Genomic DNA, 19,201 nt, shown 5'->3' with positions numbered 1-19,201 from the left:
AAAAAAAAAAAAAAAAAAGAACTTGGATTCCCTATATCACATCATACATAAAAATAACCAAAAATGGATAAAGACCAAAATGTAAGAGACTAACAAAACTCTTATAAAAAAGCTTACACAGAAATCTTTGTGACCTTGAGTTAGAGAATACTTTGACAAACTATGATACCAAAACTAGAAGAAAAAAGAAAAATCTCTTAAAACAGCTAAGATTCCAGAAAGTGAAAAGATAACCAATGATAGGGAGAAAATATTTTTAAGTCATATATCTGACAAGAGTCTTGTATACAGAATAAAGAATATTTACAACTCAATAAAAGACGAAAGTTTCAATATAAAATGTGTAAAGAATGTGAACAGACATTTCTGCATCAAATATATATAAATAGTCAAAAGCACATACGCTAGCTGTGGCGGATACGCCTGTAATCCCAGCACGTGGGAGGCTGAAGTGGAGAATTGCTGAGTTTGAGGGTAGTTTGGGTTACATAGTGAGTTCAAGACCAGCCTGAACTACATAGCAAGGCTCTAACCAAAAAACAAAAACAAAAACAAAAAAAACCCCAAAAAACCAAAAAACCAAAAACAACAGACGAAAAAAAGCAAAAAGTAAAAAGAAAAAAGCACACAAAGAGATGCTCAACATCAAAAGCCATAGGGAAATACAAATATACAGACACACAGACTCTAATTCTCATCCTCTAGGACGGGTGAAATCAAGTAGACATTACGTGTCACCAAGAATGTGGAGAAATTGTAACCCTCCTTCACTGGTGATAAAATTGTACATTATTTAGCCATAAAATGAATGAAGTGTGTAACACACTACAGTACGAGTGAACCTGGGAAACATGATGTCAAGTGAAAGACACAGGTCACAAAGACTACCCATTCCATGATTTCACTTATATAAAATGTCCGGAACAGATAAATCTGAAGAAACAGAGATAAGCCAGGGACTAATACATGGAAGAAACAGTGACTACTAATAGGAAGGGGATTTCTTATAGGGATGTTGAAACTGTGGCATTGTTTGTACAACTCTGTAAATATATTAAAACCACTATAATGTATACTTTAAAGGGGTAAATTTTATTAACATGAATTATATCTCGATAAAACTGTTTTTAAAAAGGAGGGGTCCTGGAGATACAGCTCAATGGTACAGCACTCGCCTAGCATGTGTAAGGATCTAGGTAGGATTCCCAGTACTAAAACAAAACAAAACAAACAAGGACAGGGGGACTTGACTGAGTTCATATAAAATCAAACATCCTATTTTAAGAATTCTTTTTCTCCCCCTGGTACCAGGGATCGAATTTAGGACCTTGCACCTGTGAGGCAGGCCTGGCATCACTGAGCTAAATCCCCAGCCCAAGAATTCTTTATTTATTCAGATCATTCTTGACATTACATGCATTAAAAAAATAAAAAAGGCTAATCTGGATAACATCAGAATGCCTACTCGAATGAGAAAATGCACACAGCTCTAGGATTATCTGTGTGGGAAATCTGACTAAAGGCACTGACCAAATAGAAGCCTTGCCATAATTCTTTCTCTGCAGCACCTGAAAGAAGTCCTATATAGATGTCTCAAGGAATGAATGCTGCTGGACAAAATACAAGACTCTTCTTTAGTCACAGCAGAACAATGCAGCATGTCCCTTTACCCTCCAAAAGAAAAGGCAAAGGAAGGCATTTTTTTCTTCCCTGAGGCTGAGGAGGAGCCCACGCTGCAGGCTGCCTCTCATATTTGCACTCACCTGCCTTTGCTGAAGAGGGACGAGACAGTTTCTGGCTATAGATGTGTGCAGCACTTTGGAAAAAGGAGAAGGGACCAATGGTGTAACTGCCTGATCGACAGCGTGGCAGGCCAGTGGGGCTTGGTACATTCTGTGTGCCAGGATGTATGGAAGGAGCAGCACGATCAGGGACAGGGTGAAGTAAAATGGCTGGCTGGTGAGGCATGCTGGGAATAGCTGGAGGAATGTGAGACAAGGAAGGATGGTGGCCAAGACCAAGAGAGAGGGCAGAGGTTGTAACGGATGACAAATGGGTGTTGGGAATTTTCTGTGGAAGAGCAGCGGCAGGAACAGAGAAAGAAGCAGAGGAACAATTGGTATAGACTAATTTAGCCTCTTTTTCTGCTGAGGTGGTAAATCCTATTAAAACAAGAACAAAACAAGACAGAACAAAAACAGATCACTTTAGGAGAAATGGACATATAATCTCTAAAACATAAACATTTTTTTAAACAACAAAATAATCTTACCCTGACACAGAAATCAAGAAAAGTACAAACTTTAATGATTACTCACCATGAACTTAATTTTGCCTATTAGGACACAACCTGCCAATAGAAGTTTCAGTTTATTTTGAGTTATTTCTAAGAGATAGACTTGGAGCGACCTCTACAAAGGTGAGGAAACATGTTTTACAAATGTTAGAGGATAGCAGGACTTGTTTCTGTGAGCAACACCTATTTCCTCTCCTTCTTCTTTTCATCCTTCTAAGCAAAAAGAAAGTAATTTCCCAAGACAATGGAAAAATTCTTTGGAAGGAGAGTAGGTAATGAGCAGTTAAGAGGAACTTCTAAGGGAAAAGGCAGAACAAAGAAAGGGAACTTCTTTGGGGAAATGTTCTATGCTTTATAAACATTTACTACTGGATGACTAGTGTTTTCTTTTAAGATTCATCAGAGAGTAGCACATCTAAGTAAAGCTAAGTTGAAATCACTCACAAGATAATTTGTAAGAGTGAATTTCTGTTGCCTGTTGGCGTTTGGGATGCTTTATTTTTACTTCTTGCATCGTCTCAGGATGATCCGAAAGAAGAAAAAAGAAATACTGAGTTTAGGCTCTTTTCCAATCAAAACTGTAATTGTGCTCCCACAAACACAACACAGGTACTAATCAATGCTGGGAAACACTGCACATCTCACCACACTTCCCATGACTGTCACACCCACAGCCTGCCGAAGGGGCAACCAAATCAAAGGGAGGCAGAATACAAAAACAAAAACAAAACAGATGTAGCCAGGTGTGGTGGTGCACAACTGTAATCCCAGCACTCTGGGAGGCTGAGGCAGAAGGATCAGTTTGAGTCTAGCCTGGGCAACTCAGTGACTCACCAAGACCCTGTCCCAAAATAAAAAATAAAACAGGCTGGGATGTAGCTTCTAGTCAAGGCCCTGGGTTCAATCCCCAGTGCTGCAAGAAAAGATCTAGCTGTGATGTGTATTTGTACCAAAAAAATAATGAATGCATTTATTATGTACCCCCCAAAAATACTAATTAAAAAAGGTAAAAGAAGAACAAAACTGATTCTCAGCTAGTCCCAATCACGGATCCACATAACTACGCTAGAGAAAGATACTTCAACCAAGGCAGCCATTTATGCACTGCCGCCAAGCTAGGACATGTCTGGAAAAAGGTAATAAAGGCAGTCAGATGTATCTGCCAGGAATTCAGACTGAGGGGGACAAGAGATCCAGTCAGCTGACGGTGCCTGCTTCAGCCAAGAAGTCATAACATGTATGTAGCATGGCAGATACAAAAAGCAAACTCACGATTTGTTGGCATACTACCTGGGTGATACAATGGCTCTGTATCTTAAATACCTCATTTTTACTTGAGATAGTAAAGTCAATCATACCAAATCACTCTAATATATTTCCACTGTAATAAATCATTTTTCTACCATGGATGGACTTTTCAAAGAGAGCAGCCAGAAGTAATCATATACTTAGGGAAATACTCCAAAATCCTTATCAAGGAGGAGATTCATACAAAACTAGGCTATTTTACATATCGACGTTCAGAGTCAAAGAATACGAACATGTGAATTCTGTCTTGCCCATCACCATCAGCATTTGTACATGTTTGAAATGAGTCCAAACAATACTATCAAATGCTGCTTCCTTGATTGAGGCCTTCTTACTATTTACAGGTATTCTAAGGATAAAGAGGTATAGATATTTGCAATATCAAGGCAGTCATTAATACACAAACCCTAGAATTTCAAATGACCCATCCCACAAAAGGGTGCTGCCGTGCGGTGCATACTGTTCGGGCTGTCCCAGTAGCACCAGGACTGAAGTCATAGTGTGAATGCCATGTGGGCCCTACCTTCCCAAGTCAGCCCACTTTCCTCTATCCTACCCTCACTGTAAGAATTCCTCAGCCTCCCTTTCTCAACACCGTCATAGGAGCTTTGCAGCGCTTCCACCGACCACTTGCAATCACCTAACTCCACTCCCTGGGTAATAAACTTCATGGAGTCAAAGGCTATGATAGTTCTGGTCACTGTATCACTAGCAACAAGGTGCCTAACGTAGAACAGTTTTAAAATAGTGCCTACTATTTTTTGGAAGTAAAAAAATATAAAATTAAGTCCAGTAGATAGTAAGATAAGTGTTCACTAAATATTAGCTAGTAGTAGCTTTTCCTGACTAGCTCTCTGTTGTTAATTGTCGTGGAAAAAAGATCATGCCCCTTTTCTGCTTTTAGGACAAAAAGTGCTATCCCCATTTCCCTCCCCAGCCCACACTGGAAAGTTTCACCACCTTGGAGACTACCAGTGCTCAGCCAGCACATCATCTTGACTCTCCTCTTGACTTCTCAGTTTTTCACAAATGGATCTGCACACTTACCACCTTTTGCCCCATTATCAGAAAATGTCTGGCTGTGCTTGGAATGTTTAGAGTGAGTCCCCAGGAAGACACTTGCAGATTTGTTTTTTTGGGTATAAAAAGTCAGTGCTTCCTCCAGCTCAGCTTCACTGAAATAAGAAGAAAAACTATGGTCAGCACAGGAAGCTGTTCTGGAAAATCTTTCTACTAGGTTTTATTATGCAAACTGAGTAAGTGGGAAAAGGGAAAACCGAGAGGCACAACCTGAAAATTCTTCATCAATCTTAGACTGTTAAAAAGAAAATGTAAATGGAAGCAGGCTAGAAAAGCTAAAGCATAAGGTTTTATTCATCTCTTGGGGAATTTTCTAGATCTGCAATGCTCAGTATGGCAGCCACTAGTCATATGAGACTATTCAAATTGAAATATTAAAATTAAATAAAGTGGAAGGTTATTTTCCTGAATTAAAGTAGACACATTTCAGGTCCTCAGTAGTCACCCACAGGAAGTTCTCCTGTACAGCCTCACTCTTGGTCGAGTCACCAAACTATCGACTGTGGCCAAAACTGAATAGTGACCTGTTTCTGTATGATACCCAGTTAAGAATTTTACGTATACTACAAAGAATATGTAAAAAAGAATATGTATGGTCCACAGAGTCTGAAATATTTGTTACCTGGTCCTTTCCTGTTTGCCTACCTACCCTAGTTTTAGACAACTGAAGTACTTCACTAAAACAGCCACTAGTCATTTTCATTGCCTATGTCTGAAATAAGAGACCCACCAGTGTGATCTCAGAAGAGTTTCCGACCCACTTAGAAGAATACAGTAGATGGTCTCTAAGGCCACTTCATATTACTGAGATTATTAGCTATCATGAGATTTACAAAATAGAAAATATATGAAATAAATGAACATCTAAGGGACCCCTCCTCCAGTACACACATCATGCATGGTTTCCATTACATCTGCACGCCCTTCTATATGGCCTTTTTCTTGAAACTCGGCCATGTTCCGAATAGGTGACCTTCAAGTAAGTGCAGCATGCCTACATTACTGCAAAGGACCTATATCCATCCTCAGAACACATGCCGATGAGAACCTACAGGACCACCTCTGTGAGTCTCAAACCGAACCCCAAGGTCTCCAGAGTAGTTAAGTGATGCAAGATAAGAACTTCAAGTAACTACAACAGATCTAAAGCTGAGGTTACAAGAGGAACAGCTGCTCTGCCTGGCACTGGGTTTTATTTGGCTCTTTGCAGAAAGAATACCTTTTCAGAAAGGAAAAGGACATAGTGGGTCAAAATAGGCTGCTCTACACCTATCTTATCCTCTGCCCACTTTGTCATTTATGACTTCCTGCCTGGCTCCTACAGGTGTTTTGAATCTGCCATCCCTGATGAAGGTATACATGTCCTTGCCCTAACTAAATACAAGAACTGCTACTACCAAATATTTTTCAGCAATCAATACTAAATCCAAAATCAATAGTAAATCCAAGCCAATGATTTTTATCTCCAAATCTTTATTTAGTTAACAGTTTATATAGTATATAGGGTTAATTTTTAGTGTCCAGTTAAGACTGCTAGGTAGATAAACATCATTTTTTAAAGGTTTGTTTTTACCAAATGGTTTTTTGGCAATCTCTGTGAGGAACCGGTAATTAGAGCTATTTTCTGGACATAATTTAGTTTTGTTTTCCTTTTCTAATTTTATAATGTTGATGTGAGAAACTGTTTCTTGCTTTGTTTCTATACTTAATCAGTCATATTACTCAAGATCCAAGAATGTAAACAAAGGAGCACTATACAATTTTAGAACTTCTACAAAATGATGTATTTGCTTGCTGTACATTTAAGAACAATGTGCTGAAGCTACAGTAAAGTCTGTATAAGGTATTAAACAATTATATTATACTGAGTAAGCCACCACCTTATTGAACTTCACAAATGACAGACAGTTGACATTTTTTTCCCACTGTGAATTTGATTACTGAAACCTAGTTAATGGGGTTTTGCAGTTGCTTTGTCCTTTATTTTAGAAGTTTTATACAACACTCTAATTTTAAAAAGTCCTTCACTATGAAGTTTTACAAAATGTTAAATTAAGTGCCTAGGCTCTCTCTTCCTTTGGAAATATAATGTCAGTGGACAGAATAACAGAGCCATCTCGTATCAAGATAGGGACCTGAATTCTGCGATTTCCAGTTCCTAAACATTAACCCTAAGCATGAAGAATTTGCTCTGTTTTATATAAATGAGGCGTAACCTTCATAGCGTTGAGAAACTGCCAATTCCTCAACCCACTCAATGTAGGCAAAATTTGGTCATCTCCATAGCATCAGTAGGTCAGGAATAAATTCAGATCCAGTAAACACTGGAAGCTTCTAACTTTACATTTCCAAAGGCTCTCTCAGTACTTTGAGTATTGTGTACTTTGAAGGCTGTCTAGAACTACAGCCCAGACACCCAGCAGCAGTGTTTTGATAACTGAAGCCATGACAACAGCAACATAACTGGCTGAGATATGGAAAGGCCAAGCCTATGAAACTTTTTCTCCTTTTGAGAGTGATTTCACTCATATCCACGTGTTAAGAACAGGAGAAAGCTGGGCATTCAGTGATCAGTATGGAAGACAGAATTGGACGGTTTCTACTAATCAAGTATGGCTTCTACCTTGCTTGCCTGATGAACTTCTGAAAGTTTTCTGCATTCACCCCATCTTCTTCTTCCTCTTCAAGTTTCTTCTTGGATTTCTTTTCAGCCATTTGTTCTGTTTCCTATCCAAAGTCCAAGCCCAGAGAAAAACAAAGAGATGAAACTGACTCCTGATAAATGAACACTTCATAATTTGTTTTTACTACTCTAGGGTTAAGTGGTCCTTCTTGCAATGACATTTATTTCTTCCATGTACTTTTGCCACCTACAAACTTGATATATATTGCCTCTGGTCATAATTTCATAAGATGTTTTGAAATTCCCAAGTATCAGTTGCAGAGTAAATGTAAATTTTTATCATGTTTTTACTTTCTACTCACATAGCCCATTGAAAAAAGAACTTTTTATAGCAAGTAGCTTAGTAACAACTGTGATCACACATGTGGCTTTAACAGACACAGTATTTTGTTGCCATTTAGAAGAGGAAAAAATAGGTCTTGAAAGATTCTGTCCTACCAGCTTCCAAACTGAATAAATGCTTTACTTATGTAAGATATAATAGAATTCTCAACAGATCTAGAGTAAATCACAGGCATGGGTTTAACATGCTGGTATTCTACTAACCACTCCATGCAACTTGTGTAAGCCATTTAACTTTTCAGGCCTTAGCTTTTTCTACTGCAAACTAAGCACACTTTGCACCCCCCAAAATAATACTTTTCAGTGTATTCTGAGCCTCCTGGATATAAGATACTTTGCAAAACTTCTAACTAAACAGCGCATTTTCTGGGCTCGATTATAAAATGATGCTCTGCATAAAATGTTTCAGAAAAGCAAGTCTAAGTCACTGAGAAAAAAGATTATGTCACCATAGTAAATTCACAGTTCAAATCTGCTCTCAAATGCTCATCTCACCATTGTCTATATATATAACAACGATAGAGATGCACGTAGGCTAGGATTCATCCCAGGTGTAGCAGAGCTCAAAGGAATGCCATGTGTTTTGGTAAGAGTTAACTATGAGTCAGACGTGGTGGCACACACCTATGATCCCAGCACTCAGGAGACTGAGGCAGGAGGATCACCATGAGTTCTAGGCCACTCTTGGATACATAATGAGTTCAAGGCCAGCCTGGACTACACAGCAAGATCCTGTCTCAAAAAAAAAGTTAAGTGGCTGGGGATTTAGCTCAGTGGTGCCGCTGCCTGCCTTGCAAGCGCAAGGTCCTGAATTCGATCCCGGGTAGCAAAAAAAAAAAAAAAGTTAAGTATGGCAACTAGGCCTGCTCACAATGAGTAGCTTTTCAGACCCTCGGGTTGTGGTTTGGGAGGTCCCACTCCCTTTAACAGCAATGCACTGGGGATGGTATGCTAGAGAAAGGAAGCAGTATCCACCCTGTTTCCAACAGTGCAGGGCAATTCAAGGCACAAGATGACCAGGTGAATGACTTACCTTGTTGTACACAACGATAAAGTCACCTAGTTGGTGGGCGAGGATTCTTCTCCGCTCTAGAAGAGCTAATCGTCGACTGGGTAATACCATTCTCAGTGAATGCTGGAGGTTACTTGATGCTCTCTTGAGGAAACGAACTACCAGCTCCTAAAAATTAAACAGTCACAGAGGAAAGAAAACAGGGATTATCTTAGCATCAGAAGACAAGCTACGATGGGGTTAAACAGATGTGAAAAGAGATGCATTATGTATTTTGATGAGCAAACATGTTAGATGTAAGAAGAATGTAGAATGATAAAACAGAACAATCTTATTCTCAAAAGCTGACAATTAGAAAATTATGGGCTGGGGATATAGCTGAGTGGCACCACGCTTGCCTGGTAAGTGCAAGGTCCTGAGTTCGATCCCCAGTACCCCCCCCAAAAAAAAGATAGCAATACAAAATTCAAATCAAATATGTATGCACGTAACCATGTAATAAGACAGTGGTTATAAAAGTACTAGGATGCATATGCAAATGGAATTACCACCATTCAAAGAGCAGGTATGGCTTCTAAAAAGGCAATCAGCTACAGTGTTTTAGGGAAGGGAACCTTCAAAGACAGGTAGTAGAAACTAGAGAGCCAATGAAATTCTCAAAGATGAGAAAGCAGAAAAAGAATACAGAAATATCCATATGTACAGACACTTAGCACCACCGGCCCATCTCCCTCCAGGCCACCTGCTGCTCCCACCCACCTGCAATGCTGCCCCCAGACATGGTGCGTGCTCTGAAGGCAGAGTGAGTCCTGTCCCAGAAGAAGGTCCCGGCTATGCTGGCCAAGCTTTACACATAGTACAGAGAAGAATCAGGAAAAAGCATGGCAGGAGTATTAGAAGCATAACAATGTTGTGGAGACCAAGGAGCAAAAGAGTCCATCCTTGTCAAAGGCCTCCAAGAAGCTGGAGGCAGAAAGGACCCTGACCACGATGAGGCCCTGGATATGGCCATTCAGAGGATGCTTTCAAGAGGACACTTTCAGTACACAGAATAGAAGGAGAACATGAAGAAATTCATGGGCAATGAAGAATACAGGTAAACAGTAGAAACTACTCATTTAAAAAGCTTGATAAGGCAGGATATAATGGTGCATGCCTGTAATCTCAGCACTCTGGAAAACTGAGGCAAGAGGGCTGAAAGTGTGAACCCAGCCTGAGCAACTTAACGATTTAATAAGCCCCTGTATCAATATTCAAATAAAAAATTTAAAAAGACCTAGGAATACAACTCAGTTTGCACTAGGGTTCAGTCCCTAGTATAGCCAAAAACAGAAAAATAAAAGAAAAGGGGGAGAGGGGAGCTTGATAATGGAAAAGAAAGAACTATTCCAGTATTTTGAAGGCTAATGACCTTTTCCCCCTCCCAAAGATAAGGAAGCTTTTTTAAAAAATTTTTTTATTTTTTGAGACAGGGTCTCAACTATGCAGTTGAGACTGACCTGGGACCCATTATGTAGCCCAGACTGGTCTTGAACTCACAGCAATCCTCCTGCCTCAGCCTCCTGAGTGCTGGGATTACAGGCGTGCGCCACCATGCGCGGCTTGGAGGGCACCATTTAATGGGAGGTCATTAAGGGGGAAAGAAAGAATACAACTCATGATGGAAGGAAAACATTTTGAAATCTGAAAAGATACTATCAGGTTATTTTTAAGCATAAAAAATGCTTCAGAAAAGACTTTTTAGGAACAAGACCTTAAAGAGATTGTTGCTCCATAAACACAATGCCAATGATGGATCTGGGGACCTTCTGTTGCTGTTATGAGATAAAGAATCTTTAATCCCACCCTGGACCAGAAAGGGCACTCTACATTTACCTTCCTCATAAGCAAATCCACTGGGTCAGAGTTTGCTCTCTACATACATTTACAAGGAGGAAGTCACAGAAATGGTATTAAAGTTCTGCAGTGGTGATCCCACATTCTTTTTTTTTTTTTGGTACTGGGGACCGAACTCAGGACCTTGCGCTTGCCAGTCAGGCAGCGGAACCACTGAGTTGAATCCCTGGCCCTGATCCCACACTCTTACAAAGAGCCCTATGGAAATCCTCTGTAAATTTTAAGCTAGCTGTTGCTGTGGTTATTCTCTTTTAAGCTATTTCTTTCCCTCTTGAATTTTAGTTCATTGTCCTGTGGAGCCAATTTATTCCAGCATAAAGGGAACAGCCTCATAACCAGAGGGTTGGATTTCCTAGTTTTACTCTGCCGTCTTTATTGTAGAGTGGTTTAAACTGCTATATTAAAACATAATTTTTTCACAGAGGAGCAGACAAACTGACTCTCAAAAAAGCAGTCTCAATTTTCCACTTGGAAAGAGCAGAGCTAACATTTTCCACTGATGGTTGAAGGATTATTCACAATGCACAAGGTTTATCTCGGAGTTGTATCGCCTACTTTAAATTCACAAGTTGTTTTCTGGGATAACCAACACGTTTTCATAAGCTGCCTCTCACACAGACTTGCCTCTTATACAGTGAGCACTAAAAATGAGTAGGGTCACCATTGAGTGAGGTAAAGGATGCATCTTTCTTAGACCTAAGGGTCCCTCTCATTTTGGTGGAAGATCCCTGTTGTTGAAGAGACTACGTAAGGGCTTCAGCTTCTTCTATAAGCTCTGACCCTACCAAAGAGCATGAAGATCTTTGTCATTTTGATTCAAAACAGAAAAGCCATCCTATAAATAACTGATACAAGGTCAAAATGATCATACAAGTTTGATTCCAGTAATGTATAAGAATTTTATAAAGTTATTACTAGTAAAGAAAAAAATGTCAAATTGGAGGACTGTGTACTGTGAAAGGGCCTATGACAAGGGGTTGACCTTCAAATGGCTAATGTGCTTCTCAGGAGAGAAAATAAACACCTGCGCCACGCAGAAACAAAGGAAGAGCAAGTCATGTCCAACTGTAACATCTGGGTTCAAGTTCCAGTTTACTGCATACAACCTGTGGAAAACCAGGCCTAGTTCTTCTCCGACTCTGTTTCCTTGTCTGTAAAAGGGAGATGATGATTCCCACTTTAGAGAGTTAATAAAATGCGAAGTTGCTTAAGAAAAGGCTGTAAATTGTTATTCTTCTGGGAGGCTTTGCACAGGGCTTAGCATCCAGTGAGTAATCACTTTCCCTATCAGGGTGAAATAAATGATGCCCTCCCTTCATGGTGTAATGAACACGGCTCCAGATCAAAGATTTTCTTTGCATCACACATTAAAGTAAGAGAAATCTAGAAACTTTACTGTGCAATAATTCTTTCACCAGAATATATTGCTTTTTAATAGAAAAGAGGAGAGAGGGGGAGAGAGACAAAGGAAAAGTCAAAGGTTTCCAATGAGGAGAGCCTCACCATCTGTTCATCCTCTTTGGCAGCCCAACTGGCACTGAACGTCTGATCTCCACTGTCTTTTGTCAGGCGAGTTTGAACGTGCTGGAGATAGGCAGAGAATGCTATTCGGGCCTGCACTTTGCTATAGAAATCCAAAACAACATACTGTTACGAGACAGAATGGCGAGCCTTCCAAATGTGCACCTCTCTTTCTCAAAGTGGCCTTTCAGGATTCTTCTATTAGGATGGCTAAGGAGCATGAAGCCTATCACACACTCACTGAATAAAAGAACCATTCGAATTAGTACATGAGGTTAAAAATTTTTTGTCCTATTGAAAAAAATCAAAGATGGAGAGTCACACTTGTTTTTGCATTATTAGCACAGGAAAAAAGCAAGACTAGAAATTCATGTTATCTACTCATCGTGTTATCTCTTTGAATTTCTTAACAACCTTCTTGGGAGAATGGACAGGACTGAGTCTTCATAAGACACCCTGTAGTAATGAGGAGAGAGTTTCCTGGATTGGAGGCCCTGAACGACATACTGATCAGATAGTACAAAAGTACTGGTTTTGCTATGGCAACTAATATTTCTAGTGTGCAAAAGCCTCCAAAGCAGGAAACAGATAAATCCTACAAAGGAACTTTTGAGACCAAATTTTAAGGTCATGCTTTTCTCAACTACAAGTCGGGAGTGGCTGGAGTGCAGAACAAATGAATGAGGTCCAACAGAGCTTGGCGGAGATAAACAGACTGGCTGGGACGAGCCCAGATGTTCAGTGGGAAGAAGAAAATCGTTAGGCCCGGTGGAAAGAGCTGTAGCAACATCACTGAAGAATGCATCTATCTTCTGCCTGGTGGTCTAGCTTGCAAACAAGGAAATCTGATCAATGTATAGTTTGAAAGTTAGAGGTACCAGAGAGATGTTGATGATTTTCACTTTAGCTGCTAAGTGTGGCGGATCTGTTTTCTTTCAGGCAAGATTTTGGTTACTTCAGCTGATCGGCCTTCTGTTAACACTGCAGCCAAAATGACATCAGCGAAGATTGGGGCCCAACACAAACTTTGTTTACAATCCTCACACATACAATCACTGAACACTTTCTACTTACTGTTCCCCCAAGGTTTGGACAAAGGATCTGTCCAGGGAAAACTGGAACTCCTAAGAGGGTCCTGGTCTAAATTCTCTGTGCCAGAGGAGTGGAGGCAGTGGAGTCGGGCTAGGGAGGCCATTTACTCTGGAGTTTCATGCATAACAGCCTCGGAACACGAACTCCAATAAGGCCAGATCTTTGTCACTAACAGGGATGGTTTATGGGAGGGAGCACAATGTGAATTTGTATTTCCAAATGATAGCAAAGACAATTATATTCTTGTTGACCTGGCAGTGTATAATACTTCTACCATGACTGTTTACACAAACTCCACACTTTCACAACAACTGATTTTTAAGTTAAAATAAAATTTAAAAATCCTTCACTTCGGTCAACAAATTAACAAGCACTGTAACAAATGGGAAACGGTGTGCTTTAGATAGCTCCAATGTGGCTGAATATTCAACCGCATGGATTGGCCCCCTTACACCGAAATGTAAAGGTCTTTTGGATACAGGAATTACTGCTCCTAAGTTGAGCTTTCCAAACACTGTTCTATTGCAAATCGATTGTAAAAGTACTGAGTTTTCATTTCTGTAAATCTTACTGAAGAGATCCCTGGGATATTAATTCTGAGACTGTCTCAAAGGAGTGGGTCAGCTAGTCATCTGCAATAAACAACTCTCTCCTCTGAAACGAAAGGGAAAGTAGAATGACTTCAGGCATACACAGCTTGCTGCCTGTGGGCTGCTTGACCTCTTTCTCCCCCGCTTGATAAGGTCTTGTTATATAGTTCAGTCTGGCACTGAACTCACAATCCTCCCGCCTTGGTCTCCTGAGTGCTAGAATTACAGGCATGTGCTATCATATTCAGCACCACTTTTCTAAAAAAATTTTTAATAAAAAAATAAAAGAGGGGGCCTGGGATTTCAATCCCCGGTACCAATAAATAAATAAATGAATGAATGAATGAATGAATGAGGGCCGGGGATTTAGCTCAGTGGTTCTGCCACCTGCCTTGCAAGCACAAGGCCCCGAGTTTGATCTCTGGTACCACCCCCCAAAAAAAGTTTTGTTACTTATATATGTTACCTATATTACATATTTCCTATGTGGCCCCAGATAATTCCTTTCCACTCCACGAGACCCAGGCAAGCCAAAAGTTTGGACGTTCATGAATACATAAAAATGAATTTGTTTTTAAAAACCAACAGGTTGCATACAACAGTCCTCAGCATATGACACACACAAGGGGTCTGTGCCTGCAGTCTCAAACCCTTGCCTTGTCTCTCCCTGGGGGCTCTTGGGGCCACTGGGATTCCCCATGGACAATGGGCAGCTTCGGGAAACACAGTCTGAAAGCTGCTGATTTATACTAATATGCCCTGCAATGACAACAGTTTACTCATTGAAAGTGAGATCCTTAAGATTTATGAAAAATAATTTATTTCTATCATGGCTAGGGAGAATGTTTAGCTGGAAAGGAACTCAGAATACAGTCCAGTACTTTTCAAATATTCTTTTTTCTTTTTTCTCTCGGTACTGGGAATAGTACTTAGGAACTTGCACTTTGCCAGGCAGGCGCAGCGCCACTGAACTAAATCCCCGGCCCCAAATATTCTATTTTCAATTCACTGGAAGTTTGTTTCCCTCCATGAGATAGATTGGAAAATCCCTATCTGCTCTGTACCTTGGCTTGACAGAAAAGGAAACTGAGAACTAGGGAAGCTCTCTGACTTGCCTACAGTCATACAGCCAGCTAGAAGCACTAAAAAGACCTGGGCTCAGGCGTGCTGACGGAATGGGGACCTGTTCTCATTCTCATAGTCCGACGCTATCGTCCCATGGCCCATTGTCACACTCCAGATCTTGGTGTAAGGTCCAGCCCCTAATTTTGAAAATAAAGGCCATCATGCATAAATACCAAACGTCCTTGTTCTACAACTTCTCCTTTACCACACTTATCCCATAGTCCTTTCTTTCCTTTTGCCACCTTCCTTTAGGACTCATTCTCTCCCAATATATCCATTTCTGCAACTCTAATCCTCTGGCCACCAAGCCCTCCCTCTTAGTCTATAAATAAGCTCCAGAATCCCTATTTTTTAAAATCACTTCCTCTTAGCTGGTTTTCTCTCTCATGCTTTCTTATCTTCCTTTCATTGCCAAAATCTTCAGAAAAAGTTACTTCACACTTGCTTCTTTATTTCTTCAGCTCACAATTGTTCTTTCATCCACACAGTCTTTCCTAGGTTACAAATCCAGGAATCTTTTCACTCCTTATCCTAACTTGGGAATCTGGGATACTCTACACACTTGAAACTCTCATCTTGTAGCTTTTACCATACTACTCCCTCCCACTTTTATGCTACCTGCTATTTCTAGGTCTTTTTACTGACCTACTCATTAAATAGTGGTTTTTCCCAAGACTTCAATCTCTTTCTTTTCTCCTTGTTTATGCTTGCTAAGTTAAATGGAACCAACAGTCTCATCCACATCAAAGGCTTTAACTTTTAACTGTGTCATCCTGTTCAGCCTTGACAGAAAGAAAAACCATACTTTCACTGGTCAGCCCAGAGCACTTCCACCTTGTTAAGTCCCAAAGGGAACCCCTAGTTTCTATCATGAAACAATCCTATGCTCCCTGTATTGGCCGACAGCATCACTCAGGCGCCTCAAGTAGAACACCCCATCTGTCAACTTTCCTCCCAAATTTCCTCAGTCCATCTCAATTTTTCCATCCCTACAGCCACTGTTCTTGTCAATGCCTACACAGCTGTCCCTAATTCACCTCTCTGCCTTTAGTTTCTTGCGCATCAAGCACTATCCCACAATGCAGCCCAAATTTACTTTTTAAAACATTATGTAACTTTTTGGTACATCTGCTTAACAATCATCCAGGAAAAACAAAAAACAACCTAAAACCCAAACAACAACAACAACAAACCTCCAGTTTCCCCATTAAGGCTCTTTATGATCTACCAACATCCAGTTTTCAGTCTTCTTATCATACTCCGATTTCTGTGTCCTAAGAGCACTTTACTCCTATGGGGGTCAGAGCCTCAGTTCTTTCAGGGTCTCCCATAATAAATGACAAGCTGTTTGAGCACCTTGTCTCCATCACTTTACGCTCCTGATGACCGACACTAGTGCCCACCACACATTCTTAAGCCAATGAGACCTGGGTTTGGAGTGTGGGTCTACCGTGGACGACTTACTCAGCTTCTCAGTTTCTTTACAAGAGCAGCGTCTAACTGCAGTAGTCACTAATTCATAGGACTTCTGTGAGTATTAAGTGGAGAGGACTGTGGAATCATTAAAACAGTACTTGGTACATAGGACAAGTTAGACAAGTTAGCTAGTCTCAGCTTTACTACTATGATTACAAAGGGTACCTTACCTTAGATTCCCATTATCCTGCAGAATCTTCATCAGGTTAAATTTAGGCTTTGGCTCCTGAGTCTCAATCTTGCAGCACTGTTCACCTTTATTATTCCACTCAGGAACTTCCACAGAATTTTCTTTGGGTAAATTTTCTATCCCAACAGTCAACAAGGGTGCAAATTTGCCTTGATTTTCTCCAAGAGACCCTGCACACTCTTCCTGGGAAGCTTCCTGTTCTTCGTCTTCATTGTCTAAAGCAACTTCTTCCTCCTCTTCAGTCTCTGTCTCAGTTTTACCATTCATTTCAGCTGGTTGGGTAATCACTAAATGTGAAGAATCACTAATGTTGCTGAAAAAGGATTAAAATTTCCTCTCTCCCAATACCTTCCTTTTATCTTTTCACGTGAAAACCCAATTCTAAATCAAACCACAAAAAAGGCACAAAATTAACAGCAATTACATGTCACCCTCTAATTTTTAAAAACCTATCAGTGAGCTGCATTAGAATTGACATTTCTTAAACCAATGACTCTCTCACACCCTAAGACCACCCTCCTATCAACCACCAAGAGAAAACTATATATTGTGTTACAGGTTTTCAGAAAAGCAACCTTGCTGGGAGTTACCAAAAGCAAGAGAATAGCTTTCTACCCTATGTTCATTCACTATTTTTCTCCAACATTGCCTTGTGAGTTCTGTAAGAACAAGAACCACCCATGAAATCCCAGAGACTAACATGGAGGAAGAAAAGAAGTTAGTTAAAAATAGACCTGGAAGTGTGAGAAATTCCCGCGTCTAAAATACTTCTACCTTCCAGCACTTAAGGATAGCTGGACTTCCCTGGTCATCACAAATCCCAATGGCAATGCTCAGCAGCCCAGCAAGCTAGGCTAACCTTATTTCTGGAGTTTTGGGAATTTGTGTAGTGGCAGAATAAGAGCGAGCGTCAACACGTGTGCCTCAGCTATTCTTCGACACAAGTGTTAATAGAATGAAAGGTTTAAAAATTTTATAATCCTTTCAAAATTGAGTTTCAGAGAGAAGGACTATTCCTAACAAAAGTAAGTGTACTCAATCAGGAGAGTTCTGCCTCATTCAGTTTTGAGTAGAAGCTCTGGCAGAATCCAGATGATGCAGCTTGGTGAAAGGTCACCGGCAGGTACCTGGGTATTTTGGCTTTAGTGCTCTCATTCTGCTGCTCCGTCGTCTACGTTTCCGCACCTCCAGAGACAGGAGTTTTCTCTCGTAAAGAGCAGCATGCAGCTTGGCCTTTGAATTCACACTCTCTATCTTCAGTCCCGGCATTCCTTCAGTAGTCATTCTAGAGCAGAAACAAGATGGCAGCTACAGCTTGTGAGAGTTCTCTCCTTCAGTCCAGGGCTAAGCTCAACAGGATCCTGTACACAGGAGATTGGGCATGGCTGTGCTGTTGAGTTTGAAAGGTTTGACTGACCAAGGAGAAAATTCTACAGTAAAACCTCACCAATGGCCTATCTGAATTTGTGAAATAATCTGAACAAAAATTATCTGAAGACAACATTTAAATACCTTTCAGCATTGAGTGATACTGGCTATTAAAGTGTCACTAATACCTTATAAAAGAATACATAACTAGGAGATACTATTAACATTTTAATTCTTAGGCTGCATGATGGCAAAAGGTGTTTGTTTTATTGCTATTAATCATAATTTACCCAGAAGTGTGTAATATCCTTTTGAATGTATACAATAAACTGAGATCTGGCAGAGGCTGTGATGAGGCGGGGAGACAGCGTGTAATCTGTGAATACAGAACGTAGCACTGGGCAGAGACTCACAGGGGAAGCATCTTAGTGAAAAATTAACACGACTGGGGTCTCAAGCACCCCAACATGAGGATCTGCCAAGGCTCTGGCTCTCATTCAGATCCGAGTCAGCTCTAGGAGGCAGGAGGGACAGCAGAGAGCCTCCAGGTGCAGAGTCAAGGTCAGAAGTTAGCCTCAGAGGCCCAGACAAGGGAAAGCAGGGACAGAGGACAAGGTCAAACTCAGGTCACCCGTGAGAAGTGGGTTGGAGAGAAGAGGCTGCTAACAGCTACAGGAGGCACTAAAGTAAGACAAATCACAAATTAACTGGGGCACTTATCAGACAACCACTAGACACACAGAGATAGCCAGCTCATGAAAGAGAAAGAGGGTTCTGGGTAACTGGATCAGAGAGAAGGATCCGTGTCAGTGGCAAACTACATATTCAGAACTCAAGCACTAACTCAAGATCTCTGAATGCACTTTGGAATGCAAAGCATATTCCTTGTGAAGTCAAGGCATCATTCCACCTCCCCTGGGAGTTTTCAGTCTCTGAGTAAGATGCAAAGGTTATGTCTTTTAGTCTGTTTAGGTCTTTCTTTTTTCTTTTTCTTTTTCTCTTGTTTTTTGAGACAGGGTCTCACTATATAGTTCAAGCTCGCCTTGAACTCACTATGTACTTCAGACTGGCCTCAAACTTGAGGCAATCCTCCAGCTTCAGCATCCGCAACGTTGGGATCACAGGTGTGTGCCATCATGCCCGGCTTGTTTAGGTCTTTCCGAGTGGGACTTCTGGGTAGACAGGGTGAACAGTAAATATTCTGGAGGCCTTTTCTTCAGAA

General features: G+C 40.6%; 1 protein-coding gene across 5 annotated transcripts in view; it reads right to left on the bottom strand.

The window, feature by feature from the left end:
* Positions 1-19,201, bottom strand: part of Ttll5 (tubulin tyrosine ligase like 5) — a 252,450-nt gene that overhangs the window by 127,711 nt on the left and 105,538 nt on the right. For all 5 annotated transcript variants that reach the window (XM_010645542.3, XM_010645541.3, XM_010645544.3 and 2 more), the window contains 7 exons: positions 17,739-17,896; positions 16,592-16,898; positions 12,121-12,241; positions 8,743-8,889; positions 7,308-7,411; positions 4,652-4,779; positions 1,764-2,162 (listed from right to left, as the gene is read on the bottom strand). In XM_010645542.3, the coding sequence (XP_010643844.1) occupies positions 1,764-2,162; positions 4,652-4,779; positions 7,308-7,411; positions 8,743-8,889; positions 12,121-12,241; positions 16,592-16,898; positions 17,739-17,896 (1,364 nt within the window). The remainder of the gene's footprint in view (positions 1-1,763; positions 2,163-4,651; positions 4,780-7,307; positions 7,412-8,742; positions 8,890-12,120; positions 12,242-16,591; positions 16,899-17,738; positions 17,897-19,201) is intronic.

Source organism: Fukomys damarensis, unplaced genomic scaffold (genome assembly GCF_012274545.1).
Source record: "Fukomys damarensis isolate Sample0158 unplaced genomic scaffold, DMR_v1.0_HiC HiC_scaffold_21, whole genome shotgun sequence".
Lineage (NCBI taxonomy): Eukaryota > Metazoa > Chordata > Mammalia > Rodentia > Bathyergidae > Fukomys > Fukomys damarensis.
This window is presented reverse-complemented; position numbering and strand designations above follow the sequence as displayed.